A 27,384-nucleotide genomic window follows, 5' to 3' on the forward strand; every position below is an offset into this window, starting at 1 on the left:
GTCTCAGGATATTCGTCAGTGTCTGGAATCTGCTGTCAGAAGCGGATCTGGAGGAAGACATGTGTTGGTCATTGAGCAATGAAATAAGCAGTAACTTTCTTGGGGGGCAAAAACAGACAATTTTTTACATTGTGATTATAAATGGCATAAAGAAAACACAATGTACTTGCTGTAACAAACATATGGAGTACGAGTGAATTTCACTTGTATGGGAAAGAGGGATCGAGAATGAAACGTTGCTCAGATGTAGCTGTTTGCAATCCACACCTTGATGTTTTGATGACATAAATTTTATCTTACCAGTGGGCTATTATAAAACATGTAAAAAAACATTATAGTCTCATTACTTAATACTAAAAAGGGAAAATTATGCTTTTATTGTATTTTTATAGAAAAAGAAGCAGTAGGAGCTCAAACAATAGATCATGGCACCAGCAATGCCAAAGTCATGGGTTCGATTCCCAGGGAACCAAACTCATAAACAAATGAAAACCACAGAAAGCATCTGCTTGCAAATGGTTGTCCAATGTATTAGCGGTTTTGTAGGTTCAGTTGTCATCCAACATTTTCCCCACAACTTCTACTAATTTATAAAGGCCAGGGCATTGCTCACGCTTACTGTAGGAGTTTCAATATAATGGCAAACAAAACATTCACTAAAGTTGCCAAGATTAGTTGAACTTCCTTCAGGTTGTCCCCCAAATGACTTGCTGGAGGCGAGACCATAACCACATCTTGAGCTTTGGGGTATAATTCTATTTTTATTTATAATATCAAATATTGTCCATTTCTAATGATATCTCATCTCTGTCAAAGACTACGATGGTTATGGTCTTAAATGATCAGCTGTTCTGGTGTTTTATTTACTATGACTAATCTCTAATGAGTCTTTATTAGCAGTGTTCTGGAGTCAAGTATGACTAACAGATAGCATCCATTAAGACAGTGATTTCATGCATGTTCATTCAATTCCCATGATCCTTCACTCTCACACGTGATCTGTGCATTAGTGGAGGCTGAGGAATCACAGGAGAACACACTCGACCCTTGACTCAGACACTGAAGAAGTCAACATGAAGAAATGAGAGAAGACCAAGTACAAGTTAAGCAACTTCGTTTTTTTTATAATCATACATAAGACCGCTTGAATATAGTACAAAGGGTTTGTCCATTACTGCCCCTCAGTGACACTTTACTTTACACAGAGTCCTGATCTTACAACCTGTGGATACAGATCCCAGATATCTGTCTGTCGTTCTGTTTACATCATCATCATCATCATCATCATATGTCCTGGAACCAAACGAGGAGTGAGGATGCGGACCGGACGGGAAGCAGAGGGGGTAATCTGACCAGGGAGAGAGATCTCAAATCATAACGTGTGACCTGAAACGCTAGCAGGAGTTAGCACACACACACGCACATATACTCTCTCACACACACTCTCTCTCTCTCTCACACACACACACACTCACACACACACACACACACACACACTGGACCCATTTCTTGAAGCATGTTGCTGTAAGATCATCTAAACAGAGAGTTAGTTCCTGTACGGTGTACACTGGTCAGCGCTGGAGCAGAGGATCATGTGAAACCGTTTTGACTGGGACACACACACACACACACGATAGATACCCTGTCTAGAAGATTAAAGTCTGAAGATCTCCTCTCCGTCCCGTTTTTCAACCCTAGAGTCTTGCTTTTGTACTAGCGTGGTCTTCATCATCTACTTTGGCCTGGAAGCACTGATACCCATCGACTACCACAGAGAACTTCCACTGCATGTTACCAAGACGTAAATGTACTCAAAATACCATTAGGAAAAAAGTAGTGAGTTCTAAACTTCCTTTATTAAAAAAATATAAATATGTACATAAATTCTATTTCAGCTATTAAAATGGGGTCACAAAGTAAACACCTGAAGCCTGTTTCATGGACTCCCTCCACAGGAACTCTAGAGAACCATGTGTCCGCTCGCAACCGTCACCAGCGCACACACGGACGGACGGAGAGAGACGCGGATTGCTTTAGTAGCGAGAGACAGCGGCGTCCGGCCGAGAGGATCTCCGACTGTCCAGCTGCTCTGGGACCAGCCGAGCAGCTCGAGTCCGCGTCCACCGTCCCGCCTCATCAACAGAACACCACCCACACAGCCGTCTGATGAGAGCAAATGAAGAGAGAAAGAAAAACAGAGCGACAGAACTCCGCAAGCAATGGCGTCCAGGATTCAAACATCACTTCCAGTTCTGACAGGCGTTCACTGACATGACACACACCTTTGCTTCAAAGTGCAGAACTGCTACATTATTGGTTACAGACATCTATGTTCTATAAAAAAAACGCCTTTGGTACAATAAATTATCAAAAGGGAGAAACAAAAGTGGTGTAAAATTCACAGCATAATCGCGAAGCCAAATCAAAGAAGCGAAAGGGCTGAAGTAAAACACACATGCTGAGCACAACAGAAGAGCGGGAAGGGACTCGGCCTGTGACGCCCCACGCTGGATCTCTAGTGAAGAAAGGCCTCGGATCACCGTGTCGTGAATGAAGGGTGTTCGCACGTCAAAAATACATGAAAGCTTGGGAAACGTCCGGCTCGTCTTCGCTCAGTCCGTAACGATAAGGCCATATTAAAGAAGCGCTGCCCGCGGCGGTCTCGTCGCACTCTGGGAAAGCTCCGCTTGAATCGTGCGACCCATCTGAGAATCAGAGAACAGAAGCAAGGGTCGGAGGAGGACAGGCTGGGGTCAAGCCAGTGTTAATCGGGTCAGGAGCTGGCCACCGAGCCCTGCTGTACACACACCATGGGGGACTCCTCGCGCTCCAGACCCATGCCAGCCTCGGACATGTAGCGGCCCGGCCCAGAGTTCGAGGGGTGACCCGGCACGCCCGTCTCCTGCCGAGGGTTAGAGAAGGCACCCAGTCCTAGAGTCATGCTGCTGTTGTGGCCGAAGCCCAGGCGGCTCTGGTAGGCGTAGTGATGGTTCCCGGTGGAGGACGAGGATGTGGACGAGGATGAGGCGGAGGAAGACAGCGAGGTCATGGACAGGTGTCCGGGGGTCACCTCCATAGAGTCCTGTGTGGAGGCGCTGTGGGAGGGCGAGTAGAGGCGGGGCCGGGGCCGGGCGGGGCCCTGACCGTGCTGCGCTGGAGGGTGGTGGTGATGATGATGATGGTGATGATGGGACGTGTGGGGGTGCAGAGCCTTGGGCTGGTGGGGGGGCACGTTGAAGGTGGTCTCCTGGACGGGGTGAGTCTCTCCGGACGCCTGCTGGAGTCCGTCTCCTCCCACCCACCCCAGCGCCGGAGCGAAGCCCTGTCTCGCCTGAGGAAGAGCACACACACAGGTCAACATCTCAGCTCGGCTCGGACGATCATGCAGAGTGTGTGTGTGTGTGTGTGTGAGTGTGTGTGAGAGTGTGTGTGAGAGTGTGTGTGTGTGTGAGTGTGTGTGTGTGTGTGTGTGAGTGTGTGTGTGTGTGTGAGTGTGTGTGTGAGTGTGAGTGTGTGAGTGTGTGTGTGAGTGTGTGTGTGAGTGTGTGTGTGTGTGTGTGTGTGAGTGTGTGTGTGTGTGTGTGTGTGTGTGAGTGTGTGTGTGTGTGAGTGTGTGTGTGTGTGAGTGTGTGTGTGTGTACGTGTATTTGTGTGTGTCTGTGAGTGTGTGTATGTGAGTGTGTGTGTGAGTGTGTGTGTGTGTGTGTGTCTGGGAGTGTGTGTACGTGTATTTGTGTGTGTCTGTGAGTGTGTGTATGTGAGTGTGTGTGAGTGTGTGTGTGAGTGTGTGTGTGTCTGGGAGTGTGTGTACGTGTATTTGTGTGTGTCTGTGAGTGTGTGTATGTGAGTGTGTGTGTGTGTGTGTGAGTGTGTGTGTGTGTGTGTGTTCACCGCTGCACTGAAGTGTCCTCCGCTGTGTGTGTGTGTGTGTGTGTGTGTGCTCACCGCTGCACTGAAGTGTCCTCCACTGTGTGTGTGTGTGTGTGAGTGTGTGTGAGTGTGTGAGTGTGTGAGTGTGTGAGTGTGTGTGTGTGTGTGTGTGTGTGTGAGTGTGTGCTCACCGCTGCACTGAAGTGTCCTCCGTTGTGTGTGTGTGCTCACCGCTGCACTGAAGTGTCCTCCGCTGTGTGTGAGTGTGTGTGTGTGTGTGTGCGTGTGTGTGTGTGTGAGTGTGTGAGTGTGTGAGTGTGTGCTCACCGCTGCACTGAAGTGTCCTCCGCTGTGTGTGTGTGTGTGTGTGTGTGTGTGTGTGTGTGTGTGCGCTCACCGCTACACTGAAGTGTCCTCCGCTGTGTGTGTGTGTGTGAGTGTGTGTGTGTGTGTGTGTGTGTGTGTGTGTGTGTGTGTGTGTGAGTGTGTGTGTGCGCTCACCGCTGCACTGAAGTGTCCTCCGCTGTGTGTGTGTGTGTGAGTGTGTGAGTGTGTGTGTGTGTGTGTGAGTGTGTGAGTGTGTGTGTGTGTGTGTGTGTGTGTGTGAGTGTGTGTGTGCGCTCACCGCTGCACTGAAGTGTCCTCCGCTGTGTGTGTGTGTGTGAGTGTGTGAGTGTGTGTGTGTGTGTGTGAGTGTGTGCTCACCGCTGCACTGAAGTGTCCTCCGTTGTGTGTGTGCTCACCGCTGCACTGAAGTGTCCTCCGCTGTGTGTGTGTGTGTGTGTGAGTGTGTGTGTGTGTGTGTGTGTGTGTGTGTGTGTGTGTGTGTGCGCTCACCGCTGCACTGAAGTGTCCTCCGCTGTGTGTGTGTGAGTGTGTGAGTGTGTGCTCACCGCTGCACTGAAGTGTCCTCCGCTGTGTGTGAGTGTGTGTGTGTGTGAGTGTGTGTGTGCGCTCACCGCTGCACTGAAGTGTCCTCCGCTGTGTGTGTGTGAGTGTGTGAGTGTGTGTGTGTGTGTGTGAGTGTGTGAGTGTGTGCTCACCGCTGCACTGAAGTGTCCTCCGCTGTGTGTGAGTGTGTGTGAGTGTGAGTGTGTGCTCACCGCTGCACTGAAGTGTCCTCCGCTGTGTGTGAGTGTGTGTGAGTGTGAGTGTGTGCTCACCGCTGCACTGAAGTGTCCTCCGCTGTGTGTGAGTGTGTGTGAGTGTGAGTGTGTGCTCACCGCTGCACTGAAGTGTCCTCCGCTGTGTGTGAGTGTGTGTGAGTGTGAGTGTGTGCTCACCGCTGCACTGAAGTGTCCTCCGCTGTGTGTGAGTGTGTGTGAGTGTGAGTGTGTGCTCACCGCTGCACTGAAGTGTCCTCCGCTGTGTGTGAGTGTGTGTGAGTGTGAGTGTGGTGCTCACCGCTGCACTGAAGTGTCCTCCGCTGTGTGTGAGTGTGTGTGTGTGTGAGTGTGTGCTCACCGCTGCACTGAAGTGTCCTCCGCTGTGTGTGTGTGTGTGAGTGTGTGCTCACCGCTGCACTGAAGTGTCCTCCGCTGTGTGTGAGTGTGTGTGAGTGTGAGTGTGTGCTCACCGCTGCACTGAAGTGTCCTCCGCTGTGTGTGAGTGTGTGTGTGTGTGAGTGTGTGTGTGTGTGTGTGTGTGTGTGAGTGTGAGTGTGTGCTCACCGCTGCACTGAAGTGTCCTCCGCTGTGTGTGAGTGTGTGTGTGTGTGTGTGTGTGTGTGAGTGTGTGAGTGTGTGCTCACCGCTGCACTGAAGTGTCCTCCGCTGTGTGTGTGTGTGTGTGTGTGTGTGTGTGTGTGTGTGAGTGTGTGAGTGTGTGCTCACCGCTGCACTGAAGTGTCCTCCGCTGTGTGTGAGTGTGTGTGTGTGTGTGTGTGTGTGTGTGTGTGTGAGTGTGTGCTCACCGCTGCACTGAAGTGTCCTCCGCTGTGTGTGAGTGTGTGTGAGTGTGAGTGTGTGCTCACCGCTGCACTGAAGTGTCCTCCGCTGTGTGTGAGTGTGTGTGAGTGTGAGTGTGTGCTCACCGCTGCACTGAAGTGTCCTCCGCTGTGTGTGAGTGTGTGTGTGTGTGAGTGTGAGTGTGTGCTCACCGCTGCACTGAAGTGTCCTCCGCTGTGTGTGAGTGTGTGTGTGTGTGTGTGTGTGTGTGTGTGTGTGTGTGTGTGAGCTCACCGCTGCACTGAAGTGTCCTCCGCTGTGCCGGTGTTGATGGGTCGGGTCGGAGCGTGCTCGGCCGCTGGTGCTCGTTCCAGACGATCCTCCTGCAAACACACAGCGCTTCGAGTCAGTGACGCAAGAATAGGGCTGAGAGATAATTCTATAATGATTATTATCTTCAATGATTTTAAAACAATATGAAAAGTTCGATAATGTCTCTGTCCAAAAGTGTAACGAAACCGCGCCACACGGAGGGTTAATCTGAACGGCAGCGCAGCATGAAATCACTAGATCAGACGAGTCTCAGTCAGCGCTGGGAGATACAGTGTGAAGCGCTGCATTCAGCAAACAACACTAATTCAATTCAAGTTGATTTGTTTAGCGCTTTTTACAAAACAAATCGTTACAAAGCAACTTTACAGAAAATGATGTTTCTACAGTATTTAGTTATAGCTTATAAGTGGTGACTGTCAGTTTGTGCACGTATGACAGGATTTGTAGAAGAATTAATACAAGACGTAGTCAGCCAGACGATGAACATTATTAATATTATTAATAATTAATAATTATTATATGATGCAGTCATACAAATGATAGAAGCTCTGACAAAAAGGAGAAACACTTGTAAATGATTAAATGTAATGCAAATATAAGCTACAGCATGCATGCATTTTTACTGAATAAGGGGCCGTTCACATTTCGCGTCTTTTGCGCGCGCAAGTTCGTTATTTCCAATGTAGGCGCGCGGCATGCGCGCTCATAATGGAAGCGACGCGGTCGCAACGCGCACACGGTCCGCACCGCATCGAGTTCAAAACATCTCAACTTTTCAGAATGCCGCAAGCGCACCGCGGGTCATGTGACAAGACTAACCAATCAACTTCATCCTTTCCCGTAACAACGTTGAAAACTCAGCCAAGATGAAGGAACAGCTGTTCATAGCTGTATATGAATTGCATCTGCATCCTTACTCAAGGTACACTATTAAATGTGCATTTCACATTTATCAGGCAACACAAACCGGTCTCTTGATTTGAAACAATATCACTCATTAGTACATGCAGAAACTACAAAATACATTTTTCTGTTAAAGGACGATTTATACTTCTGCATCGAAGCTACGCCGTAGCCAATGCAGACGCACATCCTTATCTTCTCCTGTTCTGTTGTTGTCTCGTTTTGTAGTTTTAAATAATGATTGTGTATAAATAATGTATATACACACAGGTGCAGGTCATATAATTAGAATATAATCAAAAATGTATTACACTTATTCATTTCAAAAAGTGAAACTTTGATATATTTCAAAATGTTTATTTCTTTTAATTTTGATTATAACGGACAACTCAGGTGTTCATCTTCAGTTCTCTCTTCACAGTAGTTCAGTCAGTGTACTGTTTGAGTACATGAATTACTCCGGGATATTGGTTTGTTTTAACTCAGAGGGAGTGTCAGACACATTAAAAAAGTTAACAGCTCAATTCCAAGCCAATTGTGGATTAATGCGTATTGGAGATGCGAACCGTTTCAAATGATTCAGTTCGATTTGGTGAACTGGTTCAAAAAGGTCCAGTTACATCAAATGATTCGACTGTAAAGTATGAACATGAAAAGTATGAGCATGTACAGCACTCAATACTCAGTTGTGTCTCTTTTGTCTGAATGACTGCAGCAGTGCGGCGTGGCATGGAGTCGATCAGTCTGTGGCACTGCTCAGGTGTTATGAGAGACCAGGTTCCTCTGATAGTGGCCTTCAGCTCTTCTGCATTCTTGGGTCTGACATATCACATCTTCCTCTTCACAATAACACACAGATCTTCTATAGGGTTAAGGTCAGGCGAGTTTGCTGGCCAATTAAGAACAGGGATACCATGGTCCTTAAACCAGGTACTGGTAGCTTTGGCACTGAGTGCAGGTGCAGAGTCCTGCTGGAAAATGAAATCTGCATCTCCATAAAGTTGGTCAGCAGCAGGAAGCAGGAAGTGCTCTAAAACTTCCTGGTATACGGCTGCGTTGACCTTTGACCTTAGAAAACACAGTGGACCAACACCAGCAGATGACATGGACCCCAAACCATCACTGACTGTGGAAACTTTACACTGGACCTCAAGCAACGTGGATTGTGTGCCTCTCCTCTCTTCCTCCAGACTCTGGGACCCTGATATCTGAAGGAAATGCTCAATTTACTTTCATCAGAGAAGATAACTGTGGTCCACTCAGCAGCAGTCCAGTCCTTTCTGAAGCGAGACGCTTCTGACGCTGTCTGTTGTTCAAGAGTATCTTGACACAAGGAATGCGAAGCTGAAACCCATGTCTTGCATACGTCTGTGTGTAGTGGTTCTTGAAGCACTGACTCCAGCTGCAGTCCACTCTTTGTGAATCTCCCCCACATCTTTGAATGGGTTTTGTCTCAAGCCTCTCCAGGGTGCGGTTATCTCTATTGCTTGTATACTTGTTTCTACCACATCTTTTCCTTCCCTTCACCTCTCTATTAATGTGCTTGGACACAGAGCTCTGTGAACAGCCAGACTCTTTTGCAATGACCTTTTGTGTCTTGCCCTCCTTGTGTAAGGTGTCAATGGTCATCTTTTGGACAAGTGTCAGGTCAGCAGTCTTCCCCATGATTGTGTAGCCTACAGAACTAGACTGAGAGATCATTTAAAGGCCTTTGCAGGTGTTTTGAGTTAATTATCTGATTAGACTGTGGCACCAGGTGTCTTCAATATTGAACCTTTTCACAATATTCAAATTTTCTGAGATAATGAATTTGGGCTTTTCCTTAGTTGTCAGTTATAATCATCAAAATTAAAAAATTCTGTGTGTAATGTAAATGTGTAATGAATGAATACAATAATATACAAGTTTCACTTTTTGAATGGAATTAATGAAATAAATCAACTTTTTGACGATATTTATCTAACACACATACTTAGTATACACTTAAATTTTGCAAATAATATACATGTACATACATAACTGCATTTTGTAAATATACCTGCCTACAATTGTCAATTTGTATATTGTCATTCACTATCTACTTATTTGTATTTTTTATTCTTTCATTATGTGTTTTATGTTCTGTCGCTGTCATTCTGTTGTACTGCGGAGCTTCTGTCACGAAAACAAATTCCTTGTATGTGTAAACATACCTGGCAATAAAGCTCATTCTGATTCTGATATTCTAATTATATGACCAGCATCTGTGTATGTGTGTGTATTTATATATATATATATATATATTAGTGGTGGGCATAGATTAATTTTTTTAATCTAGATTAATCTCACTGTGATCTTGAAAATAATCTAGATTAAAATGGCTCATTCGAATTCTGCAGAAGGCATTCAGAATGTGTGTTACCCAAATAAAATTGACAAACAGTAAGTCTTTGAGAAGGGGTTTATCAAGCTAGGTGGTGCATTAGAAAAGGGGCTCATCTCCTGTTTCCAAAATGTATCACAAAGTGCTTGAAAAAGCTCTAAACTAATTCCACATTACACAAGGTGCAAACAACATTACTCCTGTTTCACACCAATGTTTAAGTTTTTTTTCAAGTTTGTAGGTGTCAAGGTACAGAAACCAAATAATAGCACTGGATAGTCTTCAATGTAAAAATGAAATATACAATCAAACCTACATTTATTCAGACACCTTCAACATTTCTCACATTATTACAGGTTTCTGAATAATTTTTGGTTTGACTGTTAAAACTACAAAGTAATTCAGTCAAGAGCAGTGAGTGATTTTCATTTTCATTTTCTTGGATTAACATTACAGCAGACAGTAGCTAAATTAGGCGCGGTCACTTTAAGAGACGATGAATGCATCCAATATAACACACATCCCATTTTTCCTTAACTGTTTACTTTCACTTAAGAAATAACTGACAGTTTTTTCGAGCATAATTTCCAAGGTGGATATTTTGACATATTTTGTATGTATTTGTCGGCACAAGAACAAAAATAAGCAAATTCGATGTTCAAGTGTTTTGAGACGCCTTTCTCTGCGCGAGCCCTGAACACCAGAACACCTTGGTGTTGAATTGGGCTCTTTCACATCTTTTTGTTTGTTCAAACTGCGATTTGCATTTGTTCGTTCAGGTGCAGGAGGGACTTCGAGGTGAACTTCGCAGAAGAGAGCTCGGTTCAGTGTCGCTGTCCGTGATACGCGGCTCTCTCTCTCTCTCTCTCTCTCTCTCTCTCGCTCTCTCTCTCTCTCCGCACCTAACGGCACGCGCTACTCTGTTCAGCTTTTCCGTGTCTTGTGTTTGGATGCTTTAATGTTTAAATCGACAAGCGGTACGGCTTAACACGTGAGAAAGATAAGCTTTCGTGACGATGCGCAGCAGTGGCCTGTCAACTGTCCTGAGCATCTTTTTAGGCTGTCCTCAGCGAGTCAGTTATATAAAATATCAAGGTGAAAGTCATCATAGCTTGCTTAGTATAGACCCAGCTCCCAACCCAACTTTGAGAATAGATTAACGGCGATATTTTTTTTATCGCCCAATAAGAGTCTCGCGTTAACGCAGCACGTTAACGGCGATAACGGCCCACCACTAATATATATATATAATACATTCACACAGTGCACACACATATTATGTAAACACTTATTTTGGATGAGATTAATCGTTTGACAGCACTAGTTTTATCTAGTTATGGAAAATTAACAGTCTGGTTTCAATTTGGAGCAAAAATCTGACTTTAAACTTGAAATCAATTAAGTAGTGATGACCATTTTAACTGGTTAACTGTTAACTGACTGTTAAGAACTTCGATCTTTGATGATATAGATCTTTACAAACATTATAAACACTAAGCATAGCTAGTCATTCCATTCCACAACAAATCATTTCAATTAACAGTATTTAGAAAAGAACAACAATTAAAAATAAAATAAACTATAGACATATATAGCAATAAACAACAAGCTAAAATATCCATTTAGGCCAAAACTAAACAAACTAACGTTGGGTCTCTCATTCAACACTAAATCAAATGTTTGCGTATTTGCAATGTATTTGAATGACAGATTATTATTTATTATGTATTTTACTCACGTTCCATTATTTTTTTTTATAACATCACGGCGGTACAGTTATAACACTTAACGGCACAGATTCTGCTACATTTTAACTGCGCAGTCATTATTTTTTCTTCCATGTTTTTTCCATGTTTCTTCCATGTATTTTATTATGATAATGAGCAGGCTGCATTATCAAGTGTGTGTGTGTGTGTGTGTGTGTGTGTTTAAAAAGAGGAAGCAACTACTCCTTTTAGTTAAAAAGATAATCGGAAATTGTAAAAGGTTTGCCTTTATTTGTGTACATTCATAAAAATAAAAAAACTAATCTTTATGCTTTTGTAAAATAACCCTAAAGAAAAACCGGATGCTGTTTGCTTTCATGCAGCATAAAAACTAACCTTAACTTTGCATACTAGTCTACTTGTTGCACAGCTTTTTGTTCATTTTCTTAATTTATTAAGTAAAAATATATTTCTCGTATAGGCCTATTTATTCATTTTATATATGTGTATGTATATATATATATATATATATATATATATATATATATATATATATATATATGTCTATATACAGTCTTTATAATGTTTTTCCCCTCTCTCAGAAGCGCTGCAGGTGCGTGATGTGAATCCTCATGTTCTGTTGTTTGCTGCTTTTGGCTAATGTAAAATTAATTCCCGGGAAACAAATGTTAGTATTTTAACAGGTCACAGACACTTGTAATTTTAAACAACCATGTCAGTTAACGGTTAATAATTGGTTGACGAGTGTCGGTTCTCGGTTAGGAAAAATAACCGAACTGAACATCCCTAAAACAAAGATTTGAGATTTATTGTGATAATTCTGTCTATAGAGTGATGTGAGAAGAATGGTGATCAGTGTTCTCCCTCTCTGACCTGAGCTGGACGAGGTGCTGGACGTGGTTCCAGACGACTGCGACTGCTCCAGCGCTGGACTCGTGGACACACTGCTGCTGGTGTTGGTGCCTTCGTCTGCCGTCTTCTTGAAGAAGCTGTGCTGCAGAGCGTAATACGGCTGGATGCGGGTCTTGGGGTCGTAGTCCAGCATCCGCAGGACCAGGTCTTTGAACTTCAGGTAGTCTGCGACGGCGTGACCCGACTCTCCAGCTCTCCGCCCGCCGGGGCCACCAGCCTCCACACCCAGAATACTGTGCAGCTTCCGGGAGCCGGCGGGTTTATACTGCACACACACACGAGAGAGAGACGAGAAGAGTCAGCATCACCAGACAAACAGAGCCGACCACAAGATCAGAGTAAAGAAGGAATCGCACCCTTTTGCCATCTTTGGTCTTCTTCACACACCACGTGCTGTCAGACATCTTCTCAAAGAACTTCCTGGCTTTAGACGCCTGCTCCAGGATATGACTGGGAGGGACGCCCAACACCTCCACGATTTTGTTCATCTGGTCCACCTGCAACAAACATCCATCACAGACGGGAAGAAGACGACTACATCTGCACGAGGAGGAGCAGTGCTTCACATTTAACTGACTCTGACTAAATATTAAATCACACACAAAAAAGCTGTGCTTTCAATGTTTTTGTATTCCAATAAATAAGGTTGATATAACTCCTACATTTCAGATACAGGTGAAAATATTGATTTCCCAATTTTAGTACCACAGCAAGCATTGCTAGGCTTTACTAATATAAAGTTAAAATATTAAGTGAATGCTGTTATAACAAAATATGAAAAACTTGAAAATGATTCAAATGAAATAAACAGCACTTTGTTTTTCAGGTGGGTCTAATTCAGGTCAGTGCAGGAATGTAATTAAATGTGAACTAACACCACAAACTGTGTAAATTAAATATAGATTCATCCTTAGTAAAGTAAATCAAGTTATTCATTCAGGAGCAGTGCTGTTTTTCTCTTTGTATTCTGTTCTTGGATTAACATTAGATGACCGATTATTAGGCTGCTGTCACTTTAAGACTGAATTCATGATTCCAGCGGTTCACTTTCAAGAGAAACAAGTGTTTACAAGGATGCTAGCCAAGAGGGACATTCTGACATAGCATATACTGTGTGAACATGATGCAGATTTTACATTAAAAGACAACCTGGGACAGAAAGATGTATCCGTTTATCAGACCAGTTTTGTTTCTAAGGCGGTACCATGCTTCAGTGCGACTGGTGTAATGTGTAGTTTGTGCTGAACTGATTTGAGAGGACACAGGCTGCCCTCGGTCTCCTGCAGGAAGTGTTCGGTCAGGACTCACCTCGTTAGCGCCGCTGAACAGAGGTTCTCCGGTGTGCATCTCCACCAGGATACAGCCCAGAGACCACATGTCGATGGCCAGATCGTAGGGCATTCCCAGCAGCACCTCGGGCGAGCGGTAGAACCGGCTCTGGATGTACTGGTATATCTGAGGACACACACATCAGTAGAGATGGGCATATGGGCTTAAATACAGTGGGGCTCGAAAGTTTGGGCACCCTTTGCAGAATCTGTGAAAATATGAGTAATTTTCAGAAAATAAGAGAGATCATCCTAAATGCATGCTATTTTCTTATTTAGTACCGTCCTGAGTAAGATATTGTACATAAAAGATATTAACATTTATTCCACAAGACAAAATAAATGCTGAAATTATTAAAATAACCCACTCAAAAGTTTGGGAACCCTTGGTTCTTAGTACTGTGTTCTGTTACCTGATGATCCTCGACTGTCTTTCTGTTTTGTGATGGTTGTGCATGAGTCCCTTGTTTGTTCTGAACAGTTAAACTGAGCAGCGTTCTTCAGAAAAATCTTTAAGGTCCTGCAGATTCTTCAGTTTTCCAGCATCTTTGCATATTTGAACCCTTTCCAGCAGTGACTTTATGATTTTGAGATACATCTTATCACACTGAGGACATTTGAGGGACTCAAACACAACTATTTAAAAAGATTCAAACATTCACTGATGCTCCAGAAGGAAACTAGATGGTTCAAATATGCAAAGATGCTGGAAAACTGAAGAATCTGCAGGAGCTTAAAGATTTTTCTGAAGAACGCTGCTCAGTTTAACTGTTCAGAACAAACAAGGGACTCATGCACAACCATCACAAAACAGAAAGACAGTCGAGGATCATCAGGTAACAGAACACAGTATTAAGAACCAAGGGTTCCCAAACTTTTGAGTGGGGTTATTTTAATAATTTCAGCTATTTTTTTGTCTTGTGGACTAAATGTTAATATCTTTTATGTACAATATCTTACTCAGGACGGTACTAAATAAGAAAATAGCATGCATTTAGTATGATCTCTCTTATTTTCTGAAAATTACTCATATTTTCACAGATTCTGCAAAGGGTGCCCAAACTTTCGATCCCCACTGTATATATCATGATCATTTCTGATTTATTGTGATAACAATATCAATGATAAACAATATAAACGATAATTCTGTTTCTTTAGAGAAAAGGGTTTTCTTTCCTTATTTTTTCCCAAAATAACTGGGCACACAGATAACGTAATGAAGGTTTATTTCACACTGGAAGCCGAGGGCTGCAGAAACTACACTGACGACGCGCAGGAAATCACTAATATGGACAAAGTTATAGTTATCACTGAATAAAACGCAGATATAGAAATTTTAACTGAGAAAGCTTGAAGAAAATACACCTAAATTGCAATAATATATGGTTTATCTGTGTTCTTCAAGAAATCTTGGGTATTTTTCTAAGGACAGAGTATATTTATTATGCAATGCTAATCTATATATTCTGTCACTGTATATAATACTGTAAAATACTATGCTTTCTACCCTTATTCTGTGATATGAGACATTATTTTAATTTAATAAGTTAATTAGGAGTAAAAGCACGTGAATGACATCTTTGTTGGACAACAGGTGTGTACTAGTGGTCGACCGATATCACTGTTTCAGCCGATACGGATACCTTGGAAAACAGGTAGCTGATATAAAGATTATTTTATTTTTATTTTTTATTAATATTTAAGAAACCAGAAATCATTTGACAATGGATAAAAAAATAAATGTGACAAAGTATTTTTCACAAATAAATAAAAGTTTAAATAGAGTTTAAAGTGATCTATTCACACGGACAGACGTCACACAGAGAACACACACGAGATCACGCACGACACACACACAAGATCTCACAGCTGAACTAGATTAAGTTTGCAAAATCTGTGAAATTAAATGTTCATTAATCATTCAGAGATTTGTTTAGATTATATACATGCGTATTTGCTGAATGCTGAGAGTAAACGAGAAAGTATTATAATGTTTGCCTATTACTAATAAATAATTTTTTTAATATTTTATTTCCATAATACATTAATTCCTTTGTTTAACCGTTCTATCTGATTATTAGACAGACTTTTATCTGTATTAGACAGAAATGTTAACGAGGACGATGACCGAGAGAGTGTGTGAGCACTATGTGTGTTTTCAGCTCCGTCAAAACATAAATCACATGTGTCACATCGGCCAAGTAGAGAAACGTATCGACTAATGCCAATATTTGAAAATGCCAAATATCGGCCGATATATCGGTGGACCACTAGTGTAAACCGGCTCATACACATGCAGAACTGTGCTAATATCGTATATTTATTCAAGGATCAGAGTGATTTGTGTGCACTGTACAGGCCTGACCAAACCAAACCAGTTCCAGATTATAGAAGGAGCGATATACTCCTCCTGAGTTTCACGTCTGCCTTCCCTGTGTCGCTCCACAGCACTAGGCTTTATCGTTATTACCGTGGGAAGACTATATCTTATCATGGGAGAATGAATCATCCATCCCTAGGTTTGAGGTGCAGTCTAACAAACAGACAGTGATTGCGGTCTCACCCGCTGTCCCAGCTGACACGAGCTCCCGAAGTCCACGATCTTGATGGCGGATCTCTTGGGGTTGCACAGCAGGATGTTCTCGGGCTTGAGGTCACAGTGGATGATGCTCAGCTCAGGCGTGGCCAGGAAGAGCAGCGCGGTGCACAGCTGCTGAGCAAACTTACGCGTCAGGTTCAGAGACACGCCGCGGAAATTAGTGTTCCTCAGCAGGTCGTACAGGTTATAGGACAACATCTCGAAGACCAGACACAAGTGGTTCCTGAACATGAAATGGCGTTTCAGATGAACTGGAGGAGAAGGAAAGACAGAATGAGTTAAATGAGGGTAACGCTTCACTAATGGAAGAGAAACGAATGTGTTGAAGGCTAGACGGCACCCTAACGAAGGGCTGCAAGGTTTAATCGAACAGTTCTGTGATCAGCTGTGAATCTCCATCACATTCCTCCAGATGGAGCAGCATTTACTACACCGACATGATACACGTCAATATTGCAGCTTTTGCCTTATCGCGACTGCACTTCAATTTATTGTGCAGCTCTGTCCTAATACAAGGACACGTCTGAATCACAGGGTTTTCTGCCCCTCTGTTCTCATTAAATATCTTTGGGAAGATCTACACAATCAACAATGAATCCATCTACAGCCATATAGAAAAGATGACAAAAACTAAATATTCCTGCTAATTGGCACTTTTGTCTTTGTTTTCAAGTTCTTCTGGATGGAAGCATCTGCTGATTGATTCAATTTACACATAATGAACTTATCAGCCATTGGAAGGAGTAAAACACGTGCTCTTGTAAAATAAAGTTGGACTGACACCAAATAACAAGAGTAGTCTCTGCTTCCTGATGAATGATCGATACCTCAGGCAACAAAACAACCTCCCTCTTGACTCGAACCATTATTAATTGAACCTTACTTGCATGACCAACCCAGCCAGCCCTAACCACAACATTACCCAGGTTTATCTGCTGGGACTGGTCAAACAGACGGAAGAAAAGTTTTGGCAAAACACAACCAAATGACCACTGTATTTTTGGGTAAAGAACAGGTTCAGAGTCCTGCACGTATTCTGTGGCTCAAAGGATTCTAGACCATAATAACTGGCACCTCACCTCTGCCTTCGGAAGCGTTTCGTCTGTTCTCAGGTGCTTTTAACATTTTAACATGGATTTATAACAGTTATCTGATTGACAGAAACTCTTCAATGGTTTGGTGTAGAAAGAATCGATGGTTGGTCTGTGAGGAACAGGATCACGATACTGAACTTGTTCAGCACATGTCCACAGACAGACAGGAGCCCGTTTGTGTGAGAGAGGGAACACACGCTAACACGGGACCCGTGTCTATATTTTTAAACATGTGTAGTTGGCCTGCACGCAGACTGCCTTAAATAGAACGGTTCATTCCTCTCCAAACACTGGTTCATACACACAACATCATGACAAACACATTTCAGAGAACACGTCCCCATGCTCGCTCGTTCTGCATACAAAACCAACACTGAGGCAAAATATGACCAAATATCAGAGAGCAGCAGAAATCTGGCTCCCTATGGGAGCTTTCTAAGAATTTAATTCATCTCCAGCACAGGAGCTGTGATAGAGTCACACATTACCGATGTAATACTTCATCTCGGTGTCGTGTTTGTTCATGAGCTCCAGCAGTCGGACTTCAATCTGAGCCTGATTCAGAAAGGCCTTTTTATTCTTGATGATCTTGATGGCGACCCACTCCTGCTCCACGCGGTCATAGGCCTTCACCACCTGCCAGAGACCAACACACACACGTCAGACCAACCCAAACACACCGCACGAGTCTTTTACTAGTGAAGCTGAGAGACACGGACCTGACCGAACGAGCCTTTGCCTATTAGAGAATCAATCTCGTATCTGTCCATCCATTTCTCTCCGTTTTTAACGATGTAGTCAAAGTTGTCGTCATCGTAGCCGTCGTTGTAAATCTTCCTCTCCTTCTTGTTGCTGGAGTCCTCGCCCTGACCCTGTTGGTGACGACGCTTCTTCTTTGCATAGTATACCTGCAAACACACACACACACACACACCATCATCACATCATACACAACCTACAGGTCTTCATCGCAACCCGCCAAAATAAAAGTCTGGTTTGAATGGAAGAAATATTTGTGACCCTGGAGCACAAAACCAGTCACAAAAGGTCAAAATATTTCTTAAACCGAGATGTATACATCATCTGAATCTGAATAAATCATCTCTCCATTGATGTGTGGTTTGTTCGGAGGACAATATTTGTCTGAGATACAACTATTAGAAAATCTGGAATCTGAGGGAGCAAAAAAATCTAAATATTGAGAAAATCATCTTTAAAGTTGTTCAAATGAAGTTCTTAGCAATGCATATTACTAATCAAACATGAAGTTTTGATATATTTACAGTAGGAGATTTACTAAATATCTTCATGAACATGATCTTTGTGCTTTAGTGCTGCAGGGACACATATTACTAGTGTACAGCAAAATGAACTTACTGTAATAATAATAATAATAATAATAATAATAATAATAACAAACAATTAGTAAACTTTCAAGAATAAGCACATTTCCACAAATTTTGCAGCATTTTGTTTTGTCAAAATAATGATAGGAATTAATTAATTTGGTAAAAAGATTTTTTTAAAATGGTAGTTTCATGCCTTCATCTGATTGATAGAAAAGCTAAAAAATAGGGCTGTTATTGAAACAACTGGATAAAATAAAGCTTTTTATGAGTAAATTAAGCTTAAAATAAATTCTCATGTCTGATCCACTTAATCACATTCAGACTAAAAAAAATAAAAAATGGAGGGAAAAAAACTTTGTAAGTAAAAATGTAATTGATTTCATAGGGCCACTGATGCAAGTGATGTTATTATTATTCATGTCCAAAAAACCTGTTTCTTTAAATCATGTTCAGCATGAGTTCTGCTTCCTGAGAGACGCACCTCATTGATGTGTTTGTATGTTTTGATCAGTTCGATGGAGAGTTTTCTTAAGGGAGCAGTCGCTGGATCCCGGAAACACTGAGGCATCCGCCGCTGAACCATCACCAGATCAGCAGTTACCTGTGACACACACACACACACACACACACAGGTCAGCGCTCATGAGCGGAGTGTGAGCTCATACACACTAACTAGAAGCACACGCGAGTGTGTACCTGCGGGGCCTGCAGCGCAGCGGCTGATTGGTCAGCATCGCTCGGCGGGTGACCATCACTGAACGGCGGGTGAGAATGGGGCGTCTGCGCATCCATCTGCACACCAGCCGAATGGAAAGAAAACGAGGGGGCCAGCCGAACAGAGAAGGGTTTGCATGCTGAGGTCTCTCCTCCTGTAACACACACACACACACACACACACAGGTGACTACCTCCTCCAATCTAGGAACGTCTAATGCTCTGACTCAGACATGAACGACAGTCTCTTTTCTCGTCTTTGTTTTACGGCAGCGAGCGCTCCAGTGAAACACAATCCAGAAGATCTGATCGAGTTACAGAAGATCCCAAACAGCTCGGACCGAGACGGCAGATCATGCTTTTGTCCCGAGACGACAGTCCTGCAGAACGATGGCTTGAACGTTCAAACACACACACACGCAAGTCTAATCAGAGCTGGTCGAGGGAGTGAGTGTGTGTGTGTGTGTGTGTGTGTTTATGACTCAGCATCAGCATCTCACACACACACACACACGCTGAACTCGGTCACACTGTAAAGGCAGAAACAGCGAGCACACAAACACTAGTTTCTAGTTTTCTAATCAGATGATTGCAGTGACAGACCTGAAGCGTGAGTCAATGATTTCACACTACACACATCTAGACGACAGCTGAGGATTCAGCGGCACCCATCGCACTAATAACAGCACAATAAAGACTACATGTGAGCGTTTGTGATGGATGTGATGTTTGGAAATGTGACGGTCTGCAGCGAGTGGGAATCTGCAGATCATTAAGTCGTCATTTATCAGCGTCTCTCCCACCAAACACAATGCAGCACATTCACACTGGAAACCAGCTCGAGCCCAGCAACAGTGCCTCATTACCATAGCCTACCACCAGGAAGATGCCACGCCATTGGCCCATCAGCTAAAGCAGCAGCCAATCAGGAAAGGGTATGCAAATAACCCACTTTTGTTGCTAGGGCAAAGCTCTGAGGCTCCAACCAATAGGAAAACAGGTAAGAGGCATGAAATTGAATTGCACTTTGACACATTTCCCAGCACAGTTTAACAGTATTTGCTGATAGAAAAGCTCTTGGGTGAAGAACCCGGAATCAGTTTGTGTGAGAGAGGGGCCCGGGCCCTGGAGACAGGCACTGCCACGGGACCCCGGCCTGCATTTTTAAACATTTAGAACCCACTGGCACACAGTCTGCCCTAAATAGAGCGCTCGGTTCCTCTGTAAACGCTGGCCTGACAGGAACCTAAAGAGGAGTCTCTGAATAAACACACACTGCTGCAGCCTAGAATTAAACTGCTGCTCCGGTCAGAAAACAGCACACTACTGCCCTGTTTAATACTGTAACGCTGCTCTGACACAATCTGCATTTTTAGAAGCGCTATATAAACAAGGTGACTTGACACACACACACACACACACACACACACGTGAGCAAAACACAGGGTTAGGATCACTGCTCACCTGTATGCATCGTCTTCTGACAGATCTCATATCATTGTGACAGAGGAGTCCATCTGCAAACCACAGCCCACTGCAAGAACAGCACAGACGTGTGAGCGACCACATACTGTACCTGTGTGTGTGTGTGTGTGTGTGTGTGTGTGTGTGAGAGAGAGAGACACACGAATGTACCTGAAGCGACACGCGAGTGGTTTCAGGTGAGAACAGCCCTGATGTCTCAGCAGGGTCTTGCCGTTTTCTGAGATGATTGACTTGATCTTTAACCATTGGAGAAGATCTGCGGTGAAATCAGTCCAGTTTAGAGCAGCTCATCAACACAGCGGGTGTTTACAGCACATACACACACACACAAGCGAGATCACAATAAAGCAAACAGAAACACAACGAAGAGCCCCACATCATCATCATCATCTTCAGCTCGGGCTCTAGTAACGGACGTGACTTCGACGCTATAAATCAGTTTCGCGCCCATGGCGAGAATCAAAGCTGTCAAAATACCGTTAGCTTAGCACCGGAGCCGCGCGGAGACTGACAGCTTGTGATGCTGGGCGCGAAACAACCGATCATCGGCGAATCCTCGCTAGTTACACAGACGTTAGCAGCCCGGGCCTGTAAACGCACCGAAGCCTGAGCCAGAAAACAGCCCCGTTATCGTGCCGCGTCAACGGAAAAGTGCAGAACGCGTCGGATCGCGCTTCGGTTCGCACGGAGCGAGCGGATCCGAGGCTCTGGTACGCGGCGGCGGGATCGCTGAGGGCAGCTAAGTGTTAGCCGCGCCGCTAACCGTCATCACTCACCGTGTGGCGCGCCTCTTTCTGACGAGAGGAACGAGAATCCTCCGGAGGATCCGCGATCATTCCCAGCCAGTCGCTTCCTCGAGAATCCCTCTCCAGAGCAGGTCCGATGCGGAGAAGCGTCGCGGAGAACAGAACAGATCGTCGCGTCTCTCTCGGTGAGCGTCGCGCGCTCCGCAGCGCAGCAGTCCCGCGTGCGTCCGTCAGTCACTCATCTTGCGCGCGCGCCCCCGCCGCCGCCTGGACAAAATGGCGCGCGCTGCAAAACCGCGCACGACACTCGCGCGCTAAACTCGTCCCGCGGCTTGGGTCAGCGTCGGCACGGCGCACGGATCGGCAGTCGGTGTCTCGGTCGCAGTCGAGCGGCGTCAGTCGCGGCGTCAGTCGTCTGAAGGAAGGGAAGAGAGTCGGGAACAAAATGGAAGCCGAACGAGAGCGTTTCCATGACTACTGTCCATCACACGGCCAAGTTCCCGGATGAACTCGTGACGCAGGAGCAGTTCTCGGGTTGCCATGGAAACTGCCATTCAATTTGACGTGTCGTGGGGCGTGGCGAAAGCGACTGTACGTGCGCGCGACCATAGACATATAAATACCTAAACGCCTCATTGGCCGCTTTGAGCCGTTGGCGTCCGCCATGTTAGTGAGGGCAAGACTACCTTAAAACAAATGAAAGTAAACGGGGGAGCTGCGGTTTTTACTGAATAAAAACACGATAACGTTCACATTTATCAACCGATTTCAGAGGTTTGTGATCTACGTGCAGTTAAAAAAAAACTTTGCCTCCAGTTATTTAGTTAGGTTTGGAAAATTATTAATTGAAAGCTCACATTTGTCTCACTTGTTGATTTCGTTGATTTTTTCGGTTTACAAATCTGTCAATGTAGTATAACTGTGACATATTCATGTAATGTAATTTCAATGTACATAAACAGATAAAATAAATATACGGATTGTTTACCAACGGCAGCATTTTCGTTTTGGCTCATTAGCTCAGAATATAATTATTTTTAAAAGCGGTTTTCAACTATATTTCATATCGCGTTTATGTCCGCATTTGCTGCGATCCATCTCCAGCGACACAGCATGAAAAAAAAAACACATTTAACGTTACAATGCTTGAATGCAGTTTTACCATCAAAAAAGGTATTTTGTAAGTCGCTTTGGATAAAGGCGTCTGCTAAATGAATAAATGTAAATGTAATGTAACATCATATGTAGTTGTTTTATTGCTTTCTCTGTGTTCAATCCCAACATTTTTCTTTCTTTTTTTCTCTCTTTCTTTTGTCTCAGGTCAGAACACAGCTCATTCCCTTTGAAATACTGGGATAAAATCTAAATAATACATCTTTAAACACTAATAATTTACTATCGTTGAGAAAATGTAATAAAACAAGTAAATACAAATCAGAAAGTGACACACTTGTCGTCTGCTTTTCATTTTGATAGCACTATAGCCTACAGATGAACTCCACAACAAATAATAACACATGTAACTGATGAGGCTATGGATCCAGTGGAAATGAAAATATCACTGATACAGTGCACAGTAGAAATATAGTAAAAATATGTTATATTAAAAAGTATATGTAGTACAACTGAAAGTAAAGTGAATAATATGAATAGTGAGTACAACGGTACAATATAACATACCGGTATGTGATATAATAGATTTATAATAGCATAAAATTATATGTATAATATGAATAATACCATAATAAATAACTGAACAACAATAGGTTAATAATAGCAAGAAGAATATATAATATCAAGGGTGGAATAATAGAGAATAGACAAAAATTAAGAATAAATTAATAGTAAATTAAAGAGTAAAATAAAAAAAATTGAAATGTAATTTTAAAATACTATTTGTGTAATAATTATTAATTAAATTAAGACACAACTAATGACACAGCACAAAAAAATTGTGGACATGAGTTCCAAATTGTGTTTAATTAATGAGCTCCTTAAGTAGAATATATACATGTACACACACATACATACATATATATATATATATATAATAGAAAATCCTCTGAATCAATCTCAGCTCAAGAAACACATTTTATTTCAGTTTACAGATCTGTCTTTCTCTGGGAATAGAGTGGTTTAGTTGTGAAGACAAAACCTGACTAATAAAGATTAATTCCCTGCCGCTTCCCTCAAGATTTTCTATTTTATTCAATTAATGAGTCAAATAATGTAAAAATCTTGACGATGCTTGACATTTTGTTCTATATATTATTTTTCCATGTATGTTAAACAGTGTTGGGCGCGTTACTGTAAAGCAGTTACTTTTGACAGTAACTAATACTGTAACGCATTACTTTTTAAATAAATTAACTCCGTTACCGTTACCATATGGTTCATTATCCGTTAAAAATCTATTAATTTTGACTGAAGTGCAGCCTAACCTGTTTGCAGCAGCAACTCATTGTAGGATTGGTGGATGCTGTAAACACGAAGACGCACTGTTTCCGTTTATTCAAGTATGACCAGTTTCTCAAAGTGGAAATACGCTCATTATTTCACTTTAGTTGAGCATAAAGACAAAAACCTTTTAGTCAAATGTAAGCTGTGTCTTTCTGGTTCGAATGTCCTATCCTAGCCCATGAATTTACAATCCGTGCGCTCAGATTTTGTAAACCGTACCCTCGGTTTTTGAATCTGTACCCACGAATTCATAATCTGCGCGCACACTTTCGCAATCTGTTCCCATGGATTTGTAAACTGTAGCCTACTCACGGATTCATGCAGCAAGCTCCTACGTGTTAACATACAGTTTTAATGAATATTATTATGTGGAATGGGTCTACAGCAAAGTGTCTTAAGTGATTCTCTGTATGTTTTTCTCTTACAGGTGAAACATTGTTGAAAACATGCACCTGTCTCTACTGTGGAGTCACCGGCTTTCAGTCAGATCCTTAGCATGAGAACATAGATTTCGTTTTTAAACAGCATTTATATATATATAATATATATATATATATATATATATATATATGTATATGTGTGTGTGTGTGTGTGTGTGTGTGTATGTTGTTTCTCGAAATTGATTCTGAATAATTCAGATTGCTTTCATTTATTCATTTCTAAATGTTTTGTGTTATGTTGTCCATTGTTGATAGTTCCCTTTCATAGGTCACTTCGATGCTGCAGTGACGTCACCACGTATGGGAACACCTTCGGTGTGACGAATGTCTGAAGCCCTATACCATCCCGCCAATCCTATTGGCCAAATAGCGCTTGGCACCGCCCTATACATGCGTACGCATCGTATACCCGGGTGCCGCGCGCCATTTCACTCAGATTTCATTCCTTCAGGAATAGCGAATCATCTGTGCCCTATCATCTCGCGTTCTCCAGCGATTTTCTGCGAGCAGTGTTTAACTCATCTTTCGCGGACGCGATGAGTCAACGAAAGGTAAGAGCCGTATAATGGGTTTATCACAGGGAGGCACTCATGAGAGATTCGTTAGCAGCCTCTCTACATGTTCTCTGTGTGATAGCCTACGGCTATGGTAAAATAAAGAAAAGTATCCGCGCTCTGGAGTGTATTTCTTAAGTCGCCTCGCGTCTAACCCCCACCGTTCGCTTCTGCGGTCGCCGAGGCCCCGCACGAGGTGTTGGTTAGGGGCGATATGTGCGGCTTGACTATGAATACAGTGATGCACTGGAGTTTTCCACTTGCTCGCTCTCCCCTACTCGAGCGCGTTAATCAGAGCAGTTTTGCTTTTACTATGTTTGTCTAACCGCGGCTTCTAACTCAGAGTAGGCTCTGGCCGGCATACGCGGTTCTCATATGCGGTTCTCTCCCTCCGAGCGGACAGGAGAAACGCGCCTCCCCTTCCTCAGTGTGCTATTATGTGGCTATCCGCGGGGTGGATAAACTACCCTTCTCACGGACCTCCACCAAGAGGTTTTGAGGTCCTGGAAGCAGCCTTAATCAGCGCATATCACGAACGGCGCGGTTTTTGCCACGATTAAGTGACATGGCGGACTGCTATTATATAGCGATGCCGTTGACTACCTCTCTAGCCGAACGGATCGCGCCGGACTTATCGAGTCGTGTCTATTTCGGCAAATTTTATTCTCTTTCTTAACCCCACGCTCTAACATTGACTGACTCGCAGCACAGGCACTTCGAGCGTCACTGAACTGAGCTGTTATTTGAGCGCCCCTCAGACACTGCACAATTCAGTCTTCAGAGTTTGAGGAACGGCATAAGAGACTGGCGAATATGGCCAGTTTATGACGGCTCACACAGCTGCCGCGTTTTCGCTAGCGGCGTGGCCCGATGTTTATCTTGTTGGATTAAATCCTGCCGTGGACATGCTTCAGGATTATACACAACGAAACGCAGCGAGTTTTACGCATGCGTTTTCCTTCATGTTTGCCAGGGGACTGTGCCCTCCACTATAGAGTGCTGTTGGACCGCTAATGCACACCCAACCCTCTCACTGCCGTCCCCATGCTCTAACATTGACTGTCTCGCAGCAAACAGCGCTTCGAGCAGCATTGGATCGGGCTGTAACGCCAAAGTAAAAACAAACAAAAAAAAAAAAACCCTCAGACACTCTGCGCAATCCAGCTTTCAGAATTCGAGGGGCGATTCAAGGGTCCTACACAGACGACCCGTTTATGACGGCTCGCAGAGCCGCCGCTTTTCGTTAGCGGCAGAGCCCGATGTTCAATTCGTTGGCCTAATTCCTGCCGTGGACACGTTTCAGGATTATACACAACGGGACGCAATGGCCCTTATGCATACACTTCCCCTGTGCACGAATGCCGCAGGTTTTTCCATGCACGGACATTTAATGTGTATTACAGCGTTGCAGGAAGTGGAAAATTTGAGACTGCTAGTATGGTTTCGGGCCATGTGGAGCGCTTGCCCGGCATTTCTCAATGGGTGTTACGCACAATTTGTCAAGTATACACTATTCAGTTTTTTAAGAGGCCCGCCTCTTTCCGCTGAATTCTTTCCACGGTGGTAAACCGATGGAAATAGCAGAGTTGCGACAGGAGATGTCAAATCTGCTGAACAAAGGGGCTATAGAAGACGTACACCCTCTCAGATGGAGGCAGGGTTTTTACAGCCGTTATTATGTAGAAAAAAAAAAAAAAGACGGCGGATTGTGACCCCGTACTTCTCAAAATGCATGGATGCAGCTCTGGCCCCGTTGCGGCTCCAGGGCGTCCGTGTTTGAACCACTTAGACGATTGGCAGGTTTTAGCGCAATCGCAGACTCAAGCACATTCTCATCGGGTTTCTTGTGCTGAATCACTTAAGAGCCTGGGCTTACACACGAATTTTCAGAGAAGTGTTTTAATCTCCTCAACGGATAACCTTTCTGGGAATAGAATTGAACTCTCGCGCGATGACAGCCAAGCTTTCTCTCCCGCGCGTTCAGTCGATTGCGTCATGCGTGTGGCGCTTCAAAGTGGGTCGCACAGTGACAGCGAGATTGTGCCTCAGACTTTTAGGTCTAATGGCAGCGGCATTCCCCGTAATTTGTTTGGGGTTACTTCACATGCGCCCTTTTCAGTGGAAAAATGGGCGAAAAGATGAAATATTTCACCCCGTTGTCTTCCGCATCGGACGATTTCGGTGACACTGAGTTGTGTGATGTCGTTAAAACTATGGATGCCAACCGAATTTCTCCTACCGGGGTTCGGCTGGGGATTTGTGCTTTCCCAGAGACCGGGTACGCACGGATGCGTCTTTTACCGGTTGGGGAGCTGTTTGTCAAGGGCGACCAGCCCACGGAGTGTGAACAGCGGCACAACGCCAGTTGGTATATAAACAGGTTGGAATTACTGGCAGTTTTTCTGGCTCTCCGGTAATTTCGCGAATCTGCTGATCGGCCGTCTTGTGCTGCTTAGATCAGACAACACAGCGGTTGTGTCATACCTGAATCATCAGGAAAGGATTACGCTCTTGCCCCTGTGCAGGCTGGCGAGACATGTTCTTCTTTGGTCTCAGAACAAATTTCTGTCGATCCGAGCTGTTCATGTCCCGGACGTTTGAACTTCGGAGCGGATATGCTAT

General features: G+C 43.7%; 1 protein-coding gene across 2 annotated transcripts; it reads right to left on the minus strand.

Moving 5' to 3' along the window:
• Positions 1 to 1,837: 1,837 nt before the first annotated feature.
• Positions 1,838 to 21,658, minus strand: LOC113110079 (dual specificity tyrosine-phosphorylation-regulated kinase 1A-like). Of its 2 annotated transcripts, XM_026274086.1 has the most exons (13): positions 21,339 to 21,658; positions 20,713 to 20,818; positions 20,542 to 20,611; positions 19,060 to 19,232; positions 18,845 to 18,964; positions 17,734 to 17,922; positions 17,503 to 17,650; positions 15,885 to 16,171; positions 13,302 to 13,448; positions 12,350 to 12,490; positions 11,955 to 12,258; positions 6,051 to 6,139; positions 1,838 to 3,331 (listed from the first exon to the last, which is right to left on the minus strand). In XM_026274086.1, the coding sequence occupies exons 3-13, from the start codon at positions 20,549 to 20,551 to the stop codon at positions 2,774 to 2,776; spliced, it is 2,166 nt and encodes a 721-aa protein (XP_026129871.1). In that variant the 5' UTR covers positions 20,552 to 20,611; positions 20,713 to 20,818; positions 21,339 to 21,658; the 3' UTR covers positions 1,838 to 2,773. The 2 variants fall into 2 exon arrangements, with proteins under 2 accessions (XP_026129871.1, XP_026129872.1); XM_026274087.1 differs by lacking the exons at positions 20,542 to 20,611; positions 20,713 to 20,818.
• Between the last annotated feature and the right edge of the window lie 5,726 nt (positions 21,659 to 27,384).

The sequence above is a fragment of the Carassius auratus genome, chromosome 10, assembly GCF_003368295.1.
Source record: "Carassius auratus strain Wakin chromosome 10, ASM336829v1, whole genome shotgun sequence".
Classification (NCBI taxonomy): domain Eukaryota; kingdom Metazoa; phylum Chordata; class Actinopteri; order Cypriniformes; family Cyprinidae; genus Carassius; species Carassius auratus.